The 20,779-nt window shown below is 46.2% G+C and overlaps 1 protein-coding gene across 6 annotated transcripts in view; it reads left to right on the forward strand.

Annotated features, from left to right (window-relative positions):
- The window catches only part of LOC309663509 (uncharacterized protein), a 52,239-nt gene extending 32,504 nt beyond the window's left edge, over positions 1 to 19,735 (forward strand). For 3 of the 6 annotated variants that reach the window (XR_014265326.1, XR_014265327.1, XM_082467503.1), the window contains one exon: positions 4,635 to 5,913. Coding sequence is in view for 2 of the 6 variants with exons in the window: in XM_082467503.1 (XP_082323629.1) it covers positions 4,635 to 4,810 (176 nt within the window). In the remaining 4 variants the exon portion in view is untranslated. Of the gene's footprint in view, positions 1 to 2,913; positions 4,607 to 4,634; positions 5,914 to 18,162 lie in introns of those variants that run through there. The other 3 variants (XR_014265325.1, XR_014265328.1, XM_082467505.1) reach the window with 3 other exon arrangements.
- The last annotated feature ends 1,044 nt before the right edge of the window (positions 19,736 to 20,779 follow it).

A 20,779-nucleotide genomic window follows, 5' to 3' on the forward strand; every position in this document is an offset into this window, starting at 1 on the left:
CCTGGTCTGGGAAGATCCCACGTGCCGCGGAGCAACTATGCCCATGAGCCACAATTGCTGAGCCTGCGCGTCTGGAGCCTGTGCTCCGCAACAAGAGAGGCCGCGACAGCGAAAGGCCCGTGCACCGTGATGAAGAGTGGCCCCTGCTCGCCACAACTAGAGAAAGCCCTCGCACAGAAACGAAGACCCAACACAGCTATAAATAAATAAATAAATAAATAAATAAATAAATAAATAAATAAATAAATAAATTTAAAAACTAAAAAAAGATGAGTTTGTGTACTAAACTCATCAGTATGTGTACTAAAAAAAAATTTTAAAAAAAAGTAAGCTGGTACAAAATTAGAATTTGTTTTTCTCTCTGTTAAAAGGATAAATTTTTCTTGGACTTTTGATCTACTTTTGATAACAGATTGTGAAAGCTTCTTTACCTTTTAAGTAATATGCCTAGAAAACAAAGATTTTGTGTTTTGTCAGAACAATTTTGTGTTTGTTTTTATCAGGTCTTTAATTACCTAGGAAAACTGAGTCTTCTTAACATTAAAAGAGCTAAGTTTTGTACACAACTGTGTAAACTTTTGTATTTGTCTTTTATTGTCACTTCAGTCAGATACATAATTGAGTGTTATTTCATAATGATTTATAATCCTATTTAGTCAAAAGTCTAAACATTTTGATATCTTTTTACAAACTTCCCCAAATCAAATTCTAAATATGGTCCTTTTTTACCTCAAACTAACTTTGAAACTTTCCAGAAGATCCCTTGAACATTTCAAAAGATTTGTTCTCTCTCCTTATAAAAAGGGGGATATTAAGCTAATTAGGCTTATCTGATATGTTAAACTACATGGAAAACATTGTCAAATAAGAAGTACTACAAAGCCCTCTTTATGTTGTGTACATATTGATGTATATTATGTTATAAATATTATATAAAATTTCTAAAATTCTATGTCCTAGTATAATGTTATCAGCTATAATTTTATTTATCTTAAAATGTTTTTTGTTACAGGAATAACCAAATTTCCTTGTCAATTCTATTATAATGAACTCTCATCGGATCTTTAATAATGTGCACTTTAAAGTCTTTTATCATTTAAAGATAGTTATTGTTTTACTCAGATGCTTTTACAAATGCTTCCAACAAATGTGTTTCATCTTTGGAAAAATTCATGGAAAGGAATCTAACAAGTAATCTAAAATACAAGTTTCCAATAATTTTCAAATCATGCTGCTGAACTAGGTAAGAATGTACAGAACCCTAATGGAGAAATGGATGGTTTCATAAAATTTCTAATAAAAGATTAAGCAGAACAATAATTAATTACGTGGGACTGAATAAACTGATAGGATGATCATAATTTTTATGACTTTATTTGAAATATTACTCATTCTTTAATCTTTTGTTTTCCAGATATAAGGAAACCTTTCCTCTTAAGCTAACTATGACTTAGAACAATTTGGTAAATTATACTTTTGTAAGCAGAATTGAAACATTTATCTTTTTCTCCCTACCTGATCCCTCCAGAATTTAGAAATTCTCAGTGAATATTCTTTTTTTTTTCCACAATATAGTTATTTGCATAAGTTCAATAAGAATCTTCTCCTCCTAAAAGGACATAATTGGAAATATTGGTAATATTATCAAGGCTTTGACTAGAATGTCATATTGAGAGAGAGACACATAGACTCAGATATGACCAGATAGCTTTAAGGAACTAAGATTGACTTTATGGAGCCAATAAATCTCCTTGGAAAAACAGACTGATACCTTGCTTACAGGGTTCCCTGCAGCCAGGTGAGTAAGGAAGATCACTTCTTGGCAGATACAAGAACCCCAGGATATTTGGGGAACCTCAAAGACAGAGAAATTCACCCATATCTATAGGTATTGCTGACGAGTCTGATGACACGTTCTCGGCTTGGCTTCCTGGCCTCAAGAGGCATTTAAAAGTTCAGCGGAAGACTCCTTATCAAAAGTTCCAGCAAAGCAGATTTAAAAGAGCCTATATGCTGTACTTATGTAAATAATCAAGCCAAGCTTATTAAAACTAGACTTATTTTGCAAACAAATTAGTCTTAATATGGCTATCTTTGGTAAATATAGGGGTAATTTTAGAGAGAAAATATTATATTATATTATATATTATAATAATTATATATAATATAATATATTATATTTCAGTAATATATCATTGTGGATATCAGATTCTGGTTCTGTTAATTGTCTCTGAGGTTTGTTATCTACTTGTAAAATGGACTGAAAATGAATTCTTCTATTTTCCTCCAATCATCTGGCAACAACTCTCTAAACTAAAATGTCCAATTTTTCTCCCACACTTCTGATTCAAAGCCACTGAGAACTAAAACTGCCCTTTTTCTAAAGAGCATGTAAACTAAAGTTGGACAACTTAATGTAAACTAAAGTTGGACAACTTAATGTAAACTTCAGAGAAATCACCACAACGGCTCATGTATGGATAAACTTCATGCCTGTTGCTGTTTGGCCACACAGAAAAATCACTGGAGATATTCAAACTATGAACCAAGAGAATCTATCAGATTGCCACTGCCTGCCCTCACTCCATCTAAAGATGCTTCAAGTCTAACATCTAGAAATCTTCTTGACAGGCTACCTTCTGAATTCAAAAACTGGTTTATAATTTGTTCCAATAATTAACCATTGTTATTCTTTTGTTTCCATAGAATTAGAAGAATTAGAATACCTCCATAGAGGTATTAAATACCTCATTGCTTGTGCAATATAGCATTGGCCTAACTTTGGGAGCCCACCTGCCTCATCACCTCTTGAAACGAGTTTAACTAAACTGACCTATTCTCAGGCCTAGGAAACGGGTTCAGTGAGATATGGAATAAACTGCCACTCAGCTACTAACCTAATTTTCTCCACAGCCACCGGCTCAGCTATTAACATGAAAAACTTCCAGGGAAGTTTCAGAGGAGACAACTGTTGAGGCAGACCACCCCAAAGTGTCATATACATTAGTTTGCATTAAAGCTCCCTGAGGAACAACCACTGCAAGAAGAACACTCTGACCCTCCTCTTTGTCCCCTAAAGGCAGAAAATGAATCTCCCGTTGAAAGGTGCCCTCCCTGTACCAGGAGGTAGAGAGGCATCCTTATTGCCAGAGATCGGGAATTCGGGGCCAAGAAGGCTATGTAAACAAACTCTGCTTAGGTAATTCACTAATTAGTACCCAAGCCCAGGTTTCTTTGTCTTTGTCACAAATTTATTGTTTCTTTGTTTAAAAGATGTAAAGGCTGCCTGCCTCGGTCATTTCTTTGAGTCTCACATTTCTCTAAACTCCCGTACGTACAAAATTAAAATTTGATTTTCTCCTGTGAATCTGTCTCATGTCAACTTTTTACATTTTATTTATTTATTTTTATTTTTGGCTGCATTGGGTCTTTGTTGCTGCGCACGGGCTTTCTCTAGTTGTGGCAAGCGGGGGCTACTCTTCGTTGTGGTGGGCGGGCTTCTTATTGAGGTGGCTTCTCTTGTTGCCGAGCATGGGCTCTAGGTGCGCGGGCTTCAGTAGTTGTGGCACACGGGCTCTAGAGCACAGGCTCAGTAGTTGTGGCGCACCGGCTTAGCTGCTCCACAGCATGTGGGATCTTCCCAGACCAGGGCTTGAACCCGTTTCCCCTGCATTGGCAGGCAGATTCTTAACCACTGAGCCACCAGGGAAGTCCTCATGTCAACTTAATGACTAGACCAGCCAGAAGAACCTAGAAGGGTAGAGGAATATTTTTTCCTCCTCAGTTGTCACATGTGGGGAAACTGAGGCTCAGAGAGGGGAAGTCCATGTACAAAATTTGAGCTTGAGTGTCTGCCTCCAAGTCTTGGCCCTTTGAATAGAAATCCCAGGCTCTTTCCACTAGCCCAGATATTGCAAATCGACGGCCTCAGGCAGAATCCTGCTCCCAGACGGAATTTGTTTGACACCCACAGTATAATAAAAATCTGAAAATTTCATAGAAAGACACAAGATCTCTGATTTCTCTTGAAGAAGCAGGGAACTGAGGCACTGTATTGCAACAGTCCTCCATGGCAACAATTATGAAGAGTCAAGCTCACCTTCAAGAGCATCACAGGCTTTGGAGCCAGATGACTAGGTTACCTTGGGCAAGTGACATATCCCTTGGGCCCCAATTACAGCGTCTATATGATGGGTATATCACTGATGTCTACCTAAAGGGTTGTCCTGAGCAATAAATGAGTTTAACACATGTAAACCCAGCTGGGCTCACAGGCCAGCCTACCACTGTGCTCTCTCTGGTTCTCCTGTGATGGGACCTGCCCTCTCCCGGTGCCCACAGTTCCTTCCTCTGCCTTTTATCTCCACTGCCTTCACCCTCTCACTCATGTATGTGACCTGCCCACCTGCCCCAGGCCACTAGAGCTTGTGAGCCCTGAACACCCAGGGCCACTGCCCAACCCAATGCGAGAAAGATTTAGGCTGAAAAAGGGCAGGACTCAGATATGGGTCAGAGTGTCCAGGCCAGAATGTTCTCGATGTGAGTTCCAAGCTGGATTCTGCCCTCAGTCTGTGTGTGTGAAACTGCCCGTCTGCATCTGGGGTGCCTTCACCAACCCACGTATCTATCCACAGGTGGCGTGGAGGCCCCCAGAGCACTGGAAGAGAGAGAATGGTCTGAAAGGGGCAGAGAGCCTGGAGGACCCCCCAGTATCCTGGGGCAGCATCAATGTGACCACGGTGACAGGTTCATCCCCCCCCACATCCTCACACCTGGGGCTTCTCCAGGCTCAGCTGCTCCACCCACGTGATGCCTAGGACTTCCCTGAGCTCCCACCAGGGGCTCCAGGCCAGTGGGGGAAAAGGACCCCTTCTCCACTCTCCTGAAAAACATCCGTCACGACCAACAGGACGGTATGAATGGTCCGTGGGTACTGTCAGTGGAGCCAAGCAGGGGGCCTGGGTGAACTTGGTGGGAGAGAGAAAGATTGATTTTCAGATTATCTCCCAATCCATAGTTGTCAAGGAAGAAAAAAGACCTAAACAATCATAAAATTAAACCAAATGACTTTCTGAATGCTGAATCGTTTCTCTCCCGCCCATGGACACCTTTCACCTGTCCCTAGGGAGGCAAAGATGAATGGACTCGCCATGTGTATATTCCCCCACTGGTCCCTCTGACCATCCATGCACCTCTGCAGTCAGCAGGGATTGATCGTGCTCCTACTGTGTGCCCTGCCCTGTGCTTGGCGCCAAGAACCTGGGGACAAATGGGCAAACACCACCCCTTCCTCATGGGTCCACTGACCAGGGGCAACGCCTGGCAGTGACCAACCACCACAAGTCCCAGAAGCACTCCCCATCCTCTTGCGAGTCTTCCCTGAGTGAGCCCACTGTGACCACCCCGCTTGTAACTGCAGCCCCCCACAGCTCCTCCAACCCCACATCCTGCTCTTATCATTTTCAGACATACAGTATAATTTACTTATTCATTGTGTTTATTGTTTATCTGTAATACACACACACACACACACACACACACACACACACACACACACACACACACAGGCTTGTAAGCTCCAGATCAGCAAGGACTCTGTTGTGATTTGGTTTTGATGCATCACCTGCATCTGCAGTGGTGCCTGGCATATAGCAGGTGCTCAGGAAATATTTGTGGAATGAATGAATGATCACCGACCTAGTCACCATTCTCATCAACCACCAGAACAGTGACCGTCCTGGGCCCAGTGCCTGAGCTCAGCCCAGAAGTGGGCGTCCTCTTTCTCAGTTGCCACTGGGGGTCAGTGGTAGAAGGCGTTTGCAATTCCAGGGGGAAGGAGAGAGCTGGGGAGGTGGTTTTAGGGCTTGGGATACAACTGGGGGAACCGCTGGTTTGGAGGAGGGGGAGTGAGTTTCAAAGAGTGCACTTGAGGGAGGGGTTAGGGAGCTGAGAACATGCGTGTAGCTGACGGTGGTGGTGGCTTCAGGGAGATGCTAGGTCTAAACGAGGGCCAGACAGGGAAAGAGGAGGTGAGGAACAGGGCTTGGGGCCAGGCCAGGCCAGGGGTGGGGCCCGGAGAGCCAGCAGGAAACACCTTGACCCTTGTCGGGTACTCACATGCCTTGTGTCAGGATGAGGTAAAGGGCTGCTCCCCAGTCCTGCACAGGGGCTCAGGCTCTGGCACATCCCTTTCTCCCTGTCCCTTCCCCATCCCTTCCTGTCACCTGCCTCACTTGACCTTGGTCTGGGCTTGAGGGCCAGCCAAGGACAGTGGGTGCATCACCTACCTTCAGGCTCCCAGACTAGCCTTTGGGAAAGCCTTGTCTACCCACCCCATCACACGCCCATGGGGAAACTGAGGCCCAGAAAGGGTGAGAAGTACACTGGGTTGTTATACTCGCTTTCCCCTTTCCTGCCTCTCAAGAGTGGACAGGCCCTGGACGGGAGGCCAGGAGACCTAGACACTCCTCCTGCCGTCTGTCCCCTGTCACCTGTGCCACTGGGTGGGCTCACTCAGGACACTCTGGAGGGAAGACTTGCAAGAGGATGGGGAGTGCTTCTGGACTTTCTTTTTTTTTTTTTTTTCATGACCTACTCAATCCGTTTGGTGTATTTCAAAAGGTGCAATACTTTTCTTCATTTATCAGTGAAAGAAGTTAGAAATTAACTTCCAAAAAAAAATCAGCAAATGGCAAACAAATTTCCTTGAGAGTCACAGTCACATTATGCTGCCCAATGGCAGCAGGGTAAGTCATTATGCTGCCTCAATTTCCCCATCTGTAAATTGAGCCCAAGAGGCAATGTCTTCCTTCCTTTGAGCCTGCACAAAGCTGAACGCTCCAACTTCTGCTCACCCTGGACAATAATACACCCCTTGAACTGAACGGAAGTAACCTGTTTCTCCTTTGCTGGAGGGGAGGGGAGCTCAGAGCTACTGAGCAGCTCCCACACACCAGGCTCATTCATGTATGTTCTCTTACCTAGTGCTCACCACAGTCCTGGGAAGATTTCCCATTTTACAGATAGAGAAACTGAGGCTCAGAGATACAACACAACTTACCCAGTTACCCAAATCCAGTGGGTGGCAGAATGGGGATTTGAAACCAGCTCTGTGTAAGGCCAAGCCCACTGTCCTCTCTGCACCCATAGCCTCTGACCTCCTGTCCCCACCTCCATCCCTGCTCTGGGGAGACAGGCTGCCTCCCTGCCTACATGACCCCCTAACAAAAGTGGAGGAGTTTAGCTTCTCCCTCTCAGGCTCCCCCTGGCTGAGTCAGCCCCTCATTGTGGTGAGCATTCCCTTCCTCCGATTAGGTCCCAAGGCTTGCAGCGTCTTTACAAGCGAAACTTAGAAATCTGCTTGCTTTAACTCCACCTCTTCGTCTGAACAACACTGTCCAGGAGCGCCATGTGGGAGACACCAGGGCAGGTCAGGGGTTTCTGGGCCAGCTCTCAGGCTGGACTCCTGCCAGCTCAGGATGCTTCACTCTGCCTTGCCAGCCAGCGTCCCCCTAACGTGATGAGTGGCCCTGATTTAGAGATGGAGGGGGAGGGAGCCCCAGCTTGAGAGTTTAGACCCTGGCTCCAGCAGGACATTTGCTGAGCTAGCATAGGTTGCATGCTAAAAGCACGACCCTGATCACTAGGGAAACACGGCAGATCTGTCTTGATCTTCACCCCTCTGACAGTCACTCCCCTGGCCTCTGCTCTAGCTTGTGGCTGCTGCCCCCAGACTGGACAGTTCTGGAACCAGGAGAGAGGGCGGGCTCGGGCTTGAGGGGCTGTGTGGTGCAGTGGTTACATGCTTGGGCTCGGAGCCAGCTGGACCTGCATTCAAGTCACAGCTGTGCCCCCTGCTAGCTGGGTGCTCTCAGATGAAGTATTTATTTTATACGATACAGTAAATTTTACTTTCTGGCATCCACTTCTATGAATTTTAGCACACGGGTAAATTTGTGTGACTTCCCCCACAGTCAGGATACAAAACAACCCCATAACCCCAATAACATCCTTCACACTAATGCCTCATAGTCACACCCTCTCCCCAACCCAAAACTCTAGCAACTACTGATCTGTTCTCCATCACTACTGGTGTGTCTTTTCAAGAATGTCATATACAGGAAAGCATACACTAATTTTTTTTTAAATTTATGTATATTTATTTTTGGCTGTGTTGGGTCTTCGTTTCTGTGCGAGGGCTTTCTCCAGTTGCGGCAAGCGGAGGCCACTCTTCATCACGGTGCGTGGGTCTCTCACTGTCACAGCCTCTCTTGTTGCGGAGCACAAGCTCCAGACACGCAGGCTCAGTAGTTGTGGCTCACGGGCCTAGTTGCTCCACGGCATGTGGGATCTTCCCAGACCAGGGCTCCAACCCGTGTCCCCTGCATTGGCAGGCAGATTCTCAACCGCTGCGCCACCAGGGAAGCCCCTACACTAAGGTTTTGAAACTGGCTTTTTCACTCAGCATAATGCCTTTGAGATTCATCCAAGTTGTTACATATATAAATAGTGCATTCCCTTTTATTGCTGAGTAGTATGCCATTGTGTGGATGGACCAATACTTGTTTATCCAGTCAAACAAACATTTGAATTGAAGGACATTTGAGTTGTTCTTCTTTTTGATGATTATGAACAGAGCTGCTGGAAGCATTCGTGTACAAGAGTGGAATTGCTGGACCCTATGATAAGTACACAACTAATGTTTAAGAAACTACGAAAGTGTTTTCCACTACACCATTTTGCATTCCCATTGACAAATGTGTGAGAGTTGTTCATACATCCATCCCAGTTGTTCCACATCCTTGTCAACACTTGTTATTGTCAGTATTTTTATTTTAGCCATTCTAATATGTATGTAATGGTATGTCATTGTGGCTTTAATTCTCATTTCCTCAATGGCTAATGGTACAGAACAGCTTCCCACCTGTACATTCTCTTTGAGGTCTATTCAAGTCTTTTGTCCATTTTCTAGTTGTGTATTCTTACTGCTGAGTTTTGTGAGCTTTTTACATATTCTAGATACAAATCTTTTGTTGGCTATGTGATTTCAGATATTTTCTTCCAGTCTGTGGCCTGTCTTTTCATTCTCTTTAGAGTGCTTTTTGCATAGCAACTTTTTTCATTTTGATGAACTATCATTTATCAACTTTTTATTTTGTGGATCATGTTTTGGTGCTGCATGTAAAAACACTTTGCCTAAATCCAAGGCATGAATATTTTCTCCTATGTTTTCTTTTAAGAGTTTCATTATTCTTTTTACATTTGGATCTATGATCCATCTTGAGTTGATTTTGTATAAAGTGTGACATTTAGATGGAGGTTTACTTTTTGCATATGAATGTCCGCTCATTCCAGCATCATTTGTTGAAAAGACTCAGCAAAGTCTTGAACCTCTCTGAGTCTCAGTCTTCTCCTCTGCAGGATGGGGTTGGTAACAATAGCACTTGCTTCACAGGGTTCTTATGTCATAATCATCCCCTGTTCCCTCCTGATTAGTAAAGAAACCAGGTTCTGGACATGTTAGGATTTTTATGTTTTCCACCAACTGTTTACTTCACAGTAAGTCTGTGATGAATAAAAGATGATGTTTATTTACAAGTTCCTGGTATGCAGTAGGTGTGCAGTATATAGGAAATGCCTGCAGCCAGACAGCCTGGGCTCAAATCCCAGCTCTGCTACTCCCTGGCTGTGTGGCCTTCAGGAAGCTATTTAATCTCTCTGGGCCTCAGTTTGCTCACCTGTAGAATAGGGATGAGGATAGTAGCACCTGTAAAGTGTCTGGGACAGGACCTGGCACACAATGCAGATGACATGCTGACCCTCCCGCCTGTGGCCAGTCCCCTGGATGCCAAACTCATTTCCTGACACCTTGAGTAACGTAGGCAAACACTTATGAAAACAAGTGAAAGGAAAAAGGATTTGAAGCTGTATGTGCAGGATGACACCAGTTAAACACACACAGACAGGTATGGGCACATATATGGGGATGGGCACGTACCCGCATGCACACACCCTGGCAGCAGCCAGCTGCCTGGGCATTGCTCAGGAGAATAACCGGCTGTGGCTAGATAAATGTCTCCCTGCTGCTACTCATCCAAGTGGGGCTGCCTGGGTGAGATGCAGCTAAACAGAAATCAGTGCACCTATATATACAATGGAATATTACTCAGCCATAAAAAGAAACGAAATTGAGTTATTTGTAGTCAGGTGGATGGACCTAGAGTCTGTCATACAGAGTGAAGTAAGTCAGAAAGAGAAAAACAAATACCATATGCTAACACATATATATGGAATCTAAAAAAAAAAAAAAATGGTCTGAGGAACCTAGGGGCAGGACAGGAATAAAGATGCAGACGTAGAGAATGGACTTGAGGACACGGGGAGGGGGAAGGGTAAGCTGGGACGAAGTGAGAGAGTGGCATGGACATATATACACTACCAAATGTAAAATAGATAGCAGGAAGCAGGGAGATCAGCTCGGTGCTTTGTGACCACCTAGTGGGTGGGATAGGGAGGGTGGGAGGGAGAAGCAAGAGGGAGGGGATATGGGGACATAAGTATACGTATAGCTGATTCACTTTGTTATACAGCAGAAACTAACACACCATTGTAAAGCAATTATACTCCAATAAAGATGTAAAAAAAAAAGAAAGAAAGAAAGAAATCAGTGCACCTGCCCCTGTGACTCACACCCCGGGGGTGGGAGGGAGGATGGCAGAGAAGAGGGCGTGTGTGAAGCATCCGCTGCATCTTGATGCTTGCGGCAGACCCGCCCAAGTGCAGCCCCACAGGCCTCTCTGGTCTCTGGTTTAACCGCTTGGTGGCCGTTAACTTCTTTGCGGTTCCCCAGTGCATTTTTTTTTTAACTGAATTAAGGATTTTATTTTATTTTTTTTTAACATCTTTTATTTACGTGCATGAGCTGCTTGTAAATTTTGGAGATTAATCCTTTGTCAGTTGCTTCATTTGCAAATATTTTCTCCCATTCTGAGGGTTGTCTTTTCGTCTTGTTTATGGTCTCCTTTGCTGTGCAAAAGCTTTTAAGATTCATTAGGTCCCATTTGTTTATTTTTGTTTTTATTTCCGTTTCTCTAGGAGCTGGGTCAGAAAGGATCTTGCTGTGATTTATGTCATAGAGTGTTCTGCCTATAAACTCAAAATGGATTAAAGACCTAAATGTAAGGCCAGACACTATCAAACTCTTAGAGGAAAACATAGGCAGAACACCCCAGTGCATTTTGAGGTGACCTCATTGCTTTCAAGTCAGACCATCCAAACGAAGCCTCCATATTTGGTGAAAAACTTCAGAGCCATTTTCATCCACAGGGATAACAGACAGACAGAAATTTAATTTGATTTATAGTCATATACATAAAAGGAAACTTGAAATATGCCATAGTATGAACAGTGGTCACCTCTGAGGAGTGGGATTATGGGTACCTGCTACTTTCTTCCTTACATCTTTTTGGTGTTTTCCTCAAGAGACGTGCGTTACTGTCAGAATCATCTCAAAGCAAACATTAGTTAAGAGCCTGTCCTGCACTTGGTGTTTTCCTCTACCGACCCAGACCCAGACCCAGACCCAGGGGAGTCACGTGCTCCTGCCCACCAGGTAATCAGAAACAGGTGTGGTGGACAATCGATCATTCCAGGGAGGTCAGGGCTGGATCTGTATAAAGATTGGTACCCAGGTCAGAACTTTCCAGAAAAGCAGGTGTTACCTGCATCTTTGCAGCCTTGCTGCCGGCCTCTTTCCTGCCCAGAGGGCGCTGGGTGGGTGGGCCCTGGGGGTAGTTGCAGCCAAGGCAGTGATGGCTGTGACTGGCCACCGTTGGGTGACCACCACGGGCCTGGCCCTACAACAAGTCTGTGAAGTGGACATTGCTGGCCCCATCTGGCAGATGAGAAAGTTAAGGATCAGAGAGGTGAAGTGACAGGGCTGAGGTTACACAGCTAGGATCTGGTAGAGTCAGGATGCCAATGCAGTGGCCACCAAGGCCTGATTTAAGGCTTAGAACACCTGGATAATCTCCATCATCCCCCACAAGCCTCCTTAAATAAAAGTATTGCCTAGGGTAAATGCAGCTTTAAGGCAAGAGCTCTGCCCAACCCCCCAGAGCCCCGCTCCGTGTCAGAATCCTGGAGCAGGGGTGCCATCTCAGGGGTGCCCTGCTCCAAAGCCCAGGTGCTCCCTCCTCTCCAGAAGGTTTCTCAGACTCAACCTTCAGAGGCAGAGCCCCAGAACCTGGCCATCCAGGGCTCACTCCTGCTTAGGTGAGGCTGGAGAGAGCGGAGGGGACAGCTGGCTGGTCGGTAAGCCTACAGCTGGCTGTGTCTCCAGCCATGGCCTCTCTGAGCTGTTCCCTCTTTGTGCTTCCAAAGACCATCTTGGGGGAAAGAAGGCAGCCCACCTCAGTCATCTCTCTTGTTTCCATCCTGGAGAGCAGAGCTGGGGTCCTGGCACTTGCAGTGAACTCTATCTCCACCCCTTCTCCATGGCCTGTGATCAGGGAACATGGGAGCACAGACCACCAGGCTCCCGGTCTTTGGGGCTGGGGTCAGGCTGAGGTGAGGTGTGGAGCAGAAGGGATGGGTTTCCGCCTTCACTTCACTATGGGACACAGGTTGAAAATGAGACCGAGTGCAGCTCACTCAGGTGCTGCGCCACCGTGATAAATCACAGGTGCTGTTTCTGTTCAGCTGTGGTTTCTGCCCTGCCTGCACCTGGACAGGTCTTCAGCTCCCCACCCTGCTCTGACTTGGGAGAAAGGAGAGATAAGATCCCATCCTGACTCAATCAAAGCCTCTGCAAAAACTCTAGAGTGAGAGTCGCCTGTGGGTTTTGGCTGTCCCTGGAGATTTTAGAAACTAGAGCAGATAAAATGCATAATAATTTCTATGTATGGAGGGACGGGGGATTTATCTTACCTGTGCTCTTGTACCTGCTGTCTCATTAAACCTCATCATAACCAGGGTGGAGAAGGGATTATTATCTCACTATCTCCCTTTTAAGGATGAGGAACGGAGGCTCAGAAGGGACAGAACTGTGTCACGTCACATCAACAGCAGCAGAGCCGGCATTAGACCAGGGTCAGAGTGACTCTAGTGCCTGCCTTGTTACCAAAGGCCATCTGCAGTCACCGTCACATTCATGCTCTCACGTGTTGCGAGAGGTGGGCAGTGTGGGGACCAGAATCCCCACTATACAGACAGGAAAACTGAGATAAGACAGCATGGGTGACCTGTCCAAGGTCCTGCAGTTTGTTTGCTGCTGGGCTTATTCCAGGGCCCAGAATTGCAGCTCTTCAACTGAAGATGCTTGCAATGAAGATGGAATCGACTGTATTTCACTCTTCGTCCCTGGCTCTCAGTCTTTAGATTGCTGAAGAACCACCCAGGGGTGGGTGTGTCTGTTAAAATGCACTATCCCAAGCCTGACCCAGAGACTGACTTAGTAGAGATGGGGATGGAGCCAGGGAATCTGTATTTTATACACAGCGTACACCCTCACCCAGGTGCTTCTAGCAGGTCGAGTGCATGCAGACCACCCTTGGAGAAACACTGGTGTAGGGTGTTCCAGGCTCCATACTCGGTTCTATATGGACATTTTATAGCCTAGTGTTTAAGATCTAAGATTCTAGATTCATCCAATTTGGACTCAAGGACCAGCTCTTCCACTCACCAGCTTGAACCCAGGGAAAGTTATCTAACTGCTCTATGTCCAGTGTCCCCACCTGAAAGTGGGGATAATAATAGTACCTCCCTCATAAGGTCCTTGCAAGGAATGTTGAGCACTTAGAACAGTGCCTGCACAGAGCGAAGCTTGATGATGGTAATCCTCGAACGGCCCTGCAGTGTAGATATCCTAGGCCCACTCTACAGATGAGGAGATGTGGGCACAGAGATGACGTAAGTTGTATAAGGACACACAGCCAGTGAGTGACAGAGCTGGGACTCAAAGAACACAGTGCTCCTAAAGGCTATGTGACCCTGTCCTGGTAGCACAAACTCCCTGGCCCTGCCCTTTGCACCCGCACCTACAGGCCACTGCCACACAGGAGGGAGTCAGGAGAGGCCCCCCGGTGCTAGGCAGAGATTTGCTACAAAGGGCTAGGGATCTGCACTGTGATTCTTCAATTGGTGCTGCCCAGAGGCTCCAAATTGCATCCCTTTTTGCCACAGATACTTTAAATATTATTGGATCTGTTGTATCATAAGGCCAAAGGGATAGAGCAACATGCACTGTAGCCTAGAATTACTGCAGAGACTTCTCTTCCTAGGTTCCCACTCAAAAGTGGCAGCTTTATAGATGATCTTGCCGTTAGATGGAAGTGAATCCGTGTGATGCTTTGTGGAATGTCAAGACAGCCAAGACTACGTTATGAGCCACAGTAGACTTGCCATACCCCTTAGGCAATATTCTGACAGTATACTGTTGGCCCAGCCAGGTCAAAGAAAACTGCTTCTGGTGGACCTTGCAAAACTGGTATAGAGAAAAAGCCATCAGCAAAGCCAATAGTTGTATTCTAATTGCCAGGGGCCATGTCGATTTGCTCTAGCAAAAATAATACATCTGGGGAAACAGCTGCAATTGGAAAAACTACTTGACTACGTTTACAATAATCCACAGTCATTTTCCAAGATCCGTCTAACTTCTGAACAAGTTGATCAGATTAGTTAACACACCTATTTAGAAGCACCCCTGTTTCTTTCAAGTCTTTTTAAGTTCTTGTGCGAAGAGTTTTGGGGGTTTTTTGTTTGTTTGTTTGCTTGTTTATTTTTTATTTTTTATACAATTTTGAAAAGTTACTTTCCGTTTAGTTATTACAAAATATTGGCTATATTTCCCGTGTTGCACAATACATCCTTGAGCCTATCTTGCACCCAATAGTTTGTACCTCCCACTCCCCAACCCCTATATTGCCCCTCCCCCCACTGGTAACCACTAGTTTGTTCTCTTTATCTGTGAGCCTGCTTCTTTCTTTGTTATGTTCACTAGTTTGTTGTATTTTTTGATTCCACATATAAGTGATATCATACAGTATTTGTCTTTCTCTGTCTGACTTATTTCACTTAGCGTAATGCCCTCCAAGTCCATCCATGTTGCTGCAAATGGCAAAACTTCATTCTCTTTTGAGGCTGAATAGTATTCCATTGTATATATAATATATACTGCACCTTCTTTATAATATTTACTGCACCATTCATCTGTTGATGGATACTTAGGTTGTTTACATATCTTGGCAATTGTAAATAATGCTTCTATGAACATCGGGGTTCATGTGTCTTTTTGAATTAGTGTTTTGTTTGTGATGGTGGCGTTAATCTGCAGTCTGCACCACCACCGCCTCCTATAGGGAACATTATCACTTTGGGTTTACTACCTTTCTAGGGAGGGAAAGTTCCAGAACTTCTTCTTAACCCTTCCTGGGCCAGAGAACCAAAGTGGGAGTTCTACCAGTTGCTATGTGTGTCTATTCCAATTATACTTTCAGAAACTAGGGAAATAACAGACTTGGCCCACTGTGAGATGAGCTTGAAATAAGACCCCATCTATCACCTGGCGGTTGTAAATCCCCACTTTGACTAGTGGAGCACAGTGGCATGTTGGGTCCCCAGGATGTAGCATCAATTCATAGCCAGTATCCGAAATTCCTAAAAGGCCTGAGTCTTTCCTTTTCTCCAGTAGACAGTCACTCTAGTACAGGGATTGGCAAGCCATGATCCGTGTGCCACGTCTGGCCCATGGCCTATCTTTGTATGGCCCATGAGCTAAAAATAGTTTTACATTTGTAAAGGGTTGTTTAAAAAAAATAGCATCTTTGCTGGTCCATATCCTGAGACCTGTTCCAGTACCAATTCTATATCAGTCAAGACCTAGACAGAAAATAGGATCACAGAATTTTATCACGAAAATTTAATGTAAAGAATAATTGGCTAGTAATGGGATGAACTGCTAAGAAGTGAAGAGAACTCTAACAGAAATAGCTGATCTACGGAGTTGAGGCAGGGCACTCAAGGAGTAAACTAATTTGAAAGAACCACTCCTGCTGCCCCCCCAGTGCTGTGATTCAGACCTCATTGGAGAGGGTGTGGCTGGAGCCACTGAAGTTTGGTGAAGAGTTTGCTGAGGCCCCACAGGCTGAGGCTGGCAGAAAACAGCCCACAGCAGGACCAAACCAAGTCGCCAGGCATCTGCTCCCTGCGGTGCCACGGAACCTCGCTGGGAAACCCACCCCCTCCGCAAGATGGAGAAAACGATGGTGCCGACACCGTTGTTGTGAGGATTCAGCAACTCAAAACGTGTGAAAGGCTTAGAACGAATGGTGTTTCTCTAAGTGTGGGTAAGCCCTCCGTAAATGTTTGCTATCACTATTTTGTCATCACCTTTATTACCACTCTCCCCAGGGGGAGGAAACTCAGCCTGCTGAAGGCCACGGCAGGACACAGCAACACTGGACTCCAAGCCCCAGCCCATCTGGTGTCAAAGACCATGTTCTTTTCACCTGCACCAAGCAAGAAGCTCCTGGTCCAGTCTCAGTATTATATAGATAAACGGGGAATCTGAGGTCCAGAGAGTGGAAGGCACATGCCTGGAGTCACACAGCGAGAGGGGCCCGAATCAGGCCCAGGCCCCGCTCTCAGCCGTCTCTGGGCGGAATCCTGGAGACAACAGTAATCCCAGTCACCTGTGCGAATGTGACCCCACTCTGCTAACTTTCCCCTCCCCCTCCTTGTCTAATATTGATTTAACCTGTGGTTTTATGGTTAATCATCTCGTAGTAAATCTCTGCTTTAACCTTCCACTGGGCCACCCAGGCTGTCTTTTTATTAGGAAATAAATAGTACAGGCACTTTGTGCCACACCGTGGCCAATATGGGGAGCTTGCTGGTGGGAGTTGAGGCCATGGAGCCTGGAGGAGCCTTGAGGCCCTGTGGACAAAGATAGGTGTGAGAATAATTCCAAGACGATGCGTGTGTGGGCATGGTTTATGCAAAACACAAAAGCTGAGATAAAATTGGCTTCTGCACCAAAGCTCTAGGTAAGATTTTAAATGAAAGGATCAGCTGAGAGATAAGTCCCCGAACTGCTGCTTCCATGCTGTGCCTTCTGAGGCCAGCCTGACCCTCTCTGGGCCTCTGGGAACCTGAGGAGGGGGTTTGGGAACTGTCACTCAGGGGTAATCCACCCACTCAGCGTGGTGAGAGTGAGCAGACAAGGGCCAGCTCAGAAGGAAGTTCCCCCCACAGACCTCTGAGGAGCCCTGGGGTCAGTCCTGCCCCACCCAGCTTCCTGTCTCTCTGACTCTCTGAACAGAAAGAACACTGGACAGGAAGTCGGAAGCCTGAGGCCTGGCAACCAAAAAAAGGCAGGAGGCTGCAAATAAGAAAAGAGCTTAGGACTTCCCTGGTGGCGCAGTGGTTAAGAATCTGTCTGCCAAGGCAGGCGACACGGGTTGGAGCCCTGGTCCGGGAAGATCCCACATGCTGCAGGGCAACTAAGCCCACGTGCCACAACTACTGAGCCTGCGCTCTGGAGCCCGCGAGCCACAACTACTGAAGCCCATGCACCACAACTACTGAAGCCCACGTGCCTAGAGCCCGTGCTCCCCAACAAAAGAAGCCACCGCAATGAGAAGGCCGCACACCGCAACGAAGAGTAACCCCTGCTTGTTATAACTAGAGAAAACCTGCGCGCAGCAACCGAGACCCAACGCAGCCAATAATTAATTAATTAATTAATTTTAAATTATATATATTAACCATCTAAAAAAAAAAAGAAAAGAAAAGAGTTTATTTAGGGTCTTAAGAACTGCAATTTGGGAGACAGAGATTGAGTTAAAACCGAAAGAATGTTCTGGGGAAGAGAAAGAGTCAAGGGCTTATTAAGGAAAATGCCTCAAGGCTGTACTCTGACACAAGAAAAGAAATATTTGTCCTTAAGTGAGGGCTGTCACGAGTTGTTTTAGGGTAAGGGTCCCCTAATTTTCTTGAGTTTCTGGCAGATGTTCTGGATGCCTTCGTTAGGAGGATAAGTGGTCAAAAGGTCAGATTCCCTCCAGACTGAGCTGTGCATAGGTCACACTTGCTCAATGGTCTCCTGGCTTCATTTTAGAGAATTGTCTTAGCAATACTAACTCCATTTTTATTTTTCTTTCACAGGCCTCAGCCCAGCCTGTATGACGATTTGCTGCATAACCTTGGACAAGGGTCTTCCTCTTTGGAGCCTGAGATACTGTGATTTATAAGAAATATATAGTCTTCATGCACTGTTCCTGGCACAGCTCCTAAAACTCTTGGAATTTCCTAAGCTTTGAGAGCAATAAAGGTGCCTTTTGTTGTATGAAGGAGGTGACTTTTGGAAAGCACCTAGGTTAACCTCAGAATGGGGACTGGTTGCCAGGGGAACTAACCAGGCGATTGGAGGGTTAGAATTTTCAGTCCCTCCCCTCCCCCAGCCCCCACCAACCTCTAGGGAGGGGAAAGGGGCTAGACTTTCAGTTCAATCACCAATGGCCAATGATGTAATCCACCGTTCCTATGTAATGAAGTCTCTTCCCGCACCTTGCCCTATATACCTCTTCTATCTGGCCATTTCTGAGTTATATCTGTTTACAATAAATGGGTAATCTAGTGAATAAACTGTTTCTCTGGGTCCTGTGAGCCGCTCTAACAAATCAATTAAATCTGAGGAGGGGGTCTTGGCTCCCATCTATAGGCGGTTGGTCAGAAGCACAGGTGACAACCTGGACTTGCAATTGGCATCTGAAGTGAGGTGGGCAGGGAGTCATAGGCACAAACCCTTCACCTGTGGGATCTGATGCTACTTCCAGGGAGATAGTGTCGGAACTGAGTTAATTGCTTGGTGGTGTGGAAAAAAGCACTCACATCGGATGTCTCGTCTGTAAAATGAGGGACATGCTGGACCCCAGTGTTCTTTCCAGTGACCCAGGTTGTGGGAGCCGCTGCAGGCTGGTCCATTCGATGGGAGGAAGGTGTGCGGACTGGACGGGGCCCCTCTGCCCAGCTACCTGCTGCCTCTTCTCTGTACCCCTCCGCCTCCCTCCCTCATCCCTGGGGGCCCCATCTGGCACCATCCTCATCCCTGCTCCCCAGATGCAATGGAAACATTTCAGCATGGCTCAGTAGGATGCAGAGAACTGAGTCTGTCCCTCCAGATGGTGATGTCCTCTCCTGCTCCAAGCCCTAAACTTAGACGTGTTAGAGATGAAAACCAGAAGCTCTAGCTGCTCCTTCCTGTAGCTGTCATCCCACAACTTGTGCTGCAGAAAGCGGTGCCATAGAAGAATTGGAAACAGGGTCTGGAAGAGCTCTCTGCACTCCCACGGCAGCATTACACACAACAGCCAAAACGCAGCCCGACTGGCCACTGGCCGGTGAATGCATGAGCAAAATGTGGTCTATCCCTACAGTGGAATATCATTCAGCCTTAAAAGGGAAGGAAAACCTGACACACGCTACAACACGGATGAACCTTGAGGACATTACGCTAAGAAAGATAAGCCAGTCGCAGAAAGACAAACACTGTATGATTCCACTTAGATGAGATACTTCAAGTAGTCAAATCATAGAGACACAAAGTAGAACGGGGTCCCCAGCGGCTGCAGGGAGGGAGGAATGGGGAGATGTCGTTTAATGGGGATGGAGTTTCAGTTTTACAAGATAGAGTAGTGGGGATGGATGGTGGTAAGGGGTGCACAACATTAAGAATGCATTTAATACCACTGAACTATACACTTAAAATGATTAATATGGTAAATTTTACATTATGTGTATTTTACAACAATAAAAAAATTCAAAGATAAAAAAACAGTGCCAAATAATAATAACAACAACTGTTGATTAGTGGGCATTTACCACCTAAGTACTGGGCACTGCTTTAAGTAATTCACAAGCAGGAATTTATACACTGCTCCCAACAAGCCTGTGAAAAAGAAACCATTACCCCCATTTTACAGATGAGGAAACTGAGGCAGAAAGAAGCTAGGTAACTTGTCCAAGGTCACAGGGCTAGTAATGGCCAAGCCAGAACTGGACCAGACACTCTGGCTCTTGAACCCTCATGGTGACACATGTGATAGCCCTTATTAGCCCTGATCTGGGTTTTTTGTGCATTTGCCCAGTGAGACCCTAGAAGGAGGCTCAGGGGAAGCTGGGGGGAATCAGCTGTGGATTGCACAGGAGGACGAGGACTGTCCCCCATCAGCCCCTTCCCCACAGTCCCCAGAGCCACCCAGAGCATCCCTATGGGGAGTGAACCACACTCAGCCCGGCCTCTGGAGCCCGGAGTCCTGCGGCGTGTGGAGCAGCCAGCACCTGGCACTGGGGAGTCTGATGACTGCTGGCTCACCCATGGGTGGGGAAGCAGGTTCTGCATCAAGCTGTGCTGTACCAGGAGCAGCTTGAAGACTCCACGAGCCCTGAGAAGGAAAGTCACTGAGAGATTCAGAGATTTCCTGCTCTTAGTAAAGGGAGTGGCCAGGGCTTTCTGGGTAAGAGAAAGTTCCAGAGTTTGATCGCCTTCCAGGAGGCTGGAGGCAGCTCTGGCTGAGCCCAGGGAAGTCAGATGTCAATGCTTCACCTTGCCTCTTGTCCTCAGGAAGGTTATCAGCCCCGGAGCTGGTCACCACTGCCTTCAGGAAGTAACCACAGCAGGGACCGGCTTCCTTCCATGTGCTGGCCGGTACCTCCCTGCCTCCCACCCAGACCTTCCCAACGCGCTTTGCAGATTATCACCGTCTTAAAAAATCAAAAAGAC

The sequence above is a fragment of the Balaenoptera physalus genome, assembly GCF_965194825.1.
Source record: "Balaenoptera physalus genome assembly, chromosome: 1".
NCBI lineage: Eukaryota > Metazoa > Chordata > Mammalia > Artiodactyla > Balaenopteridae > Balaenoptera > Balaenoptera physalus.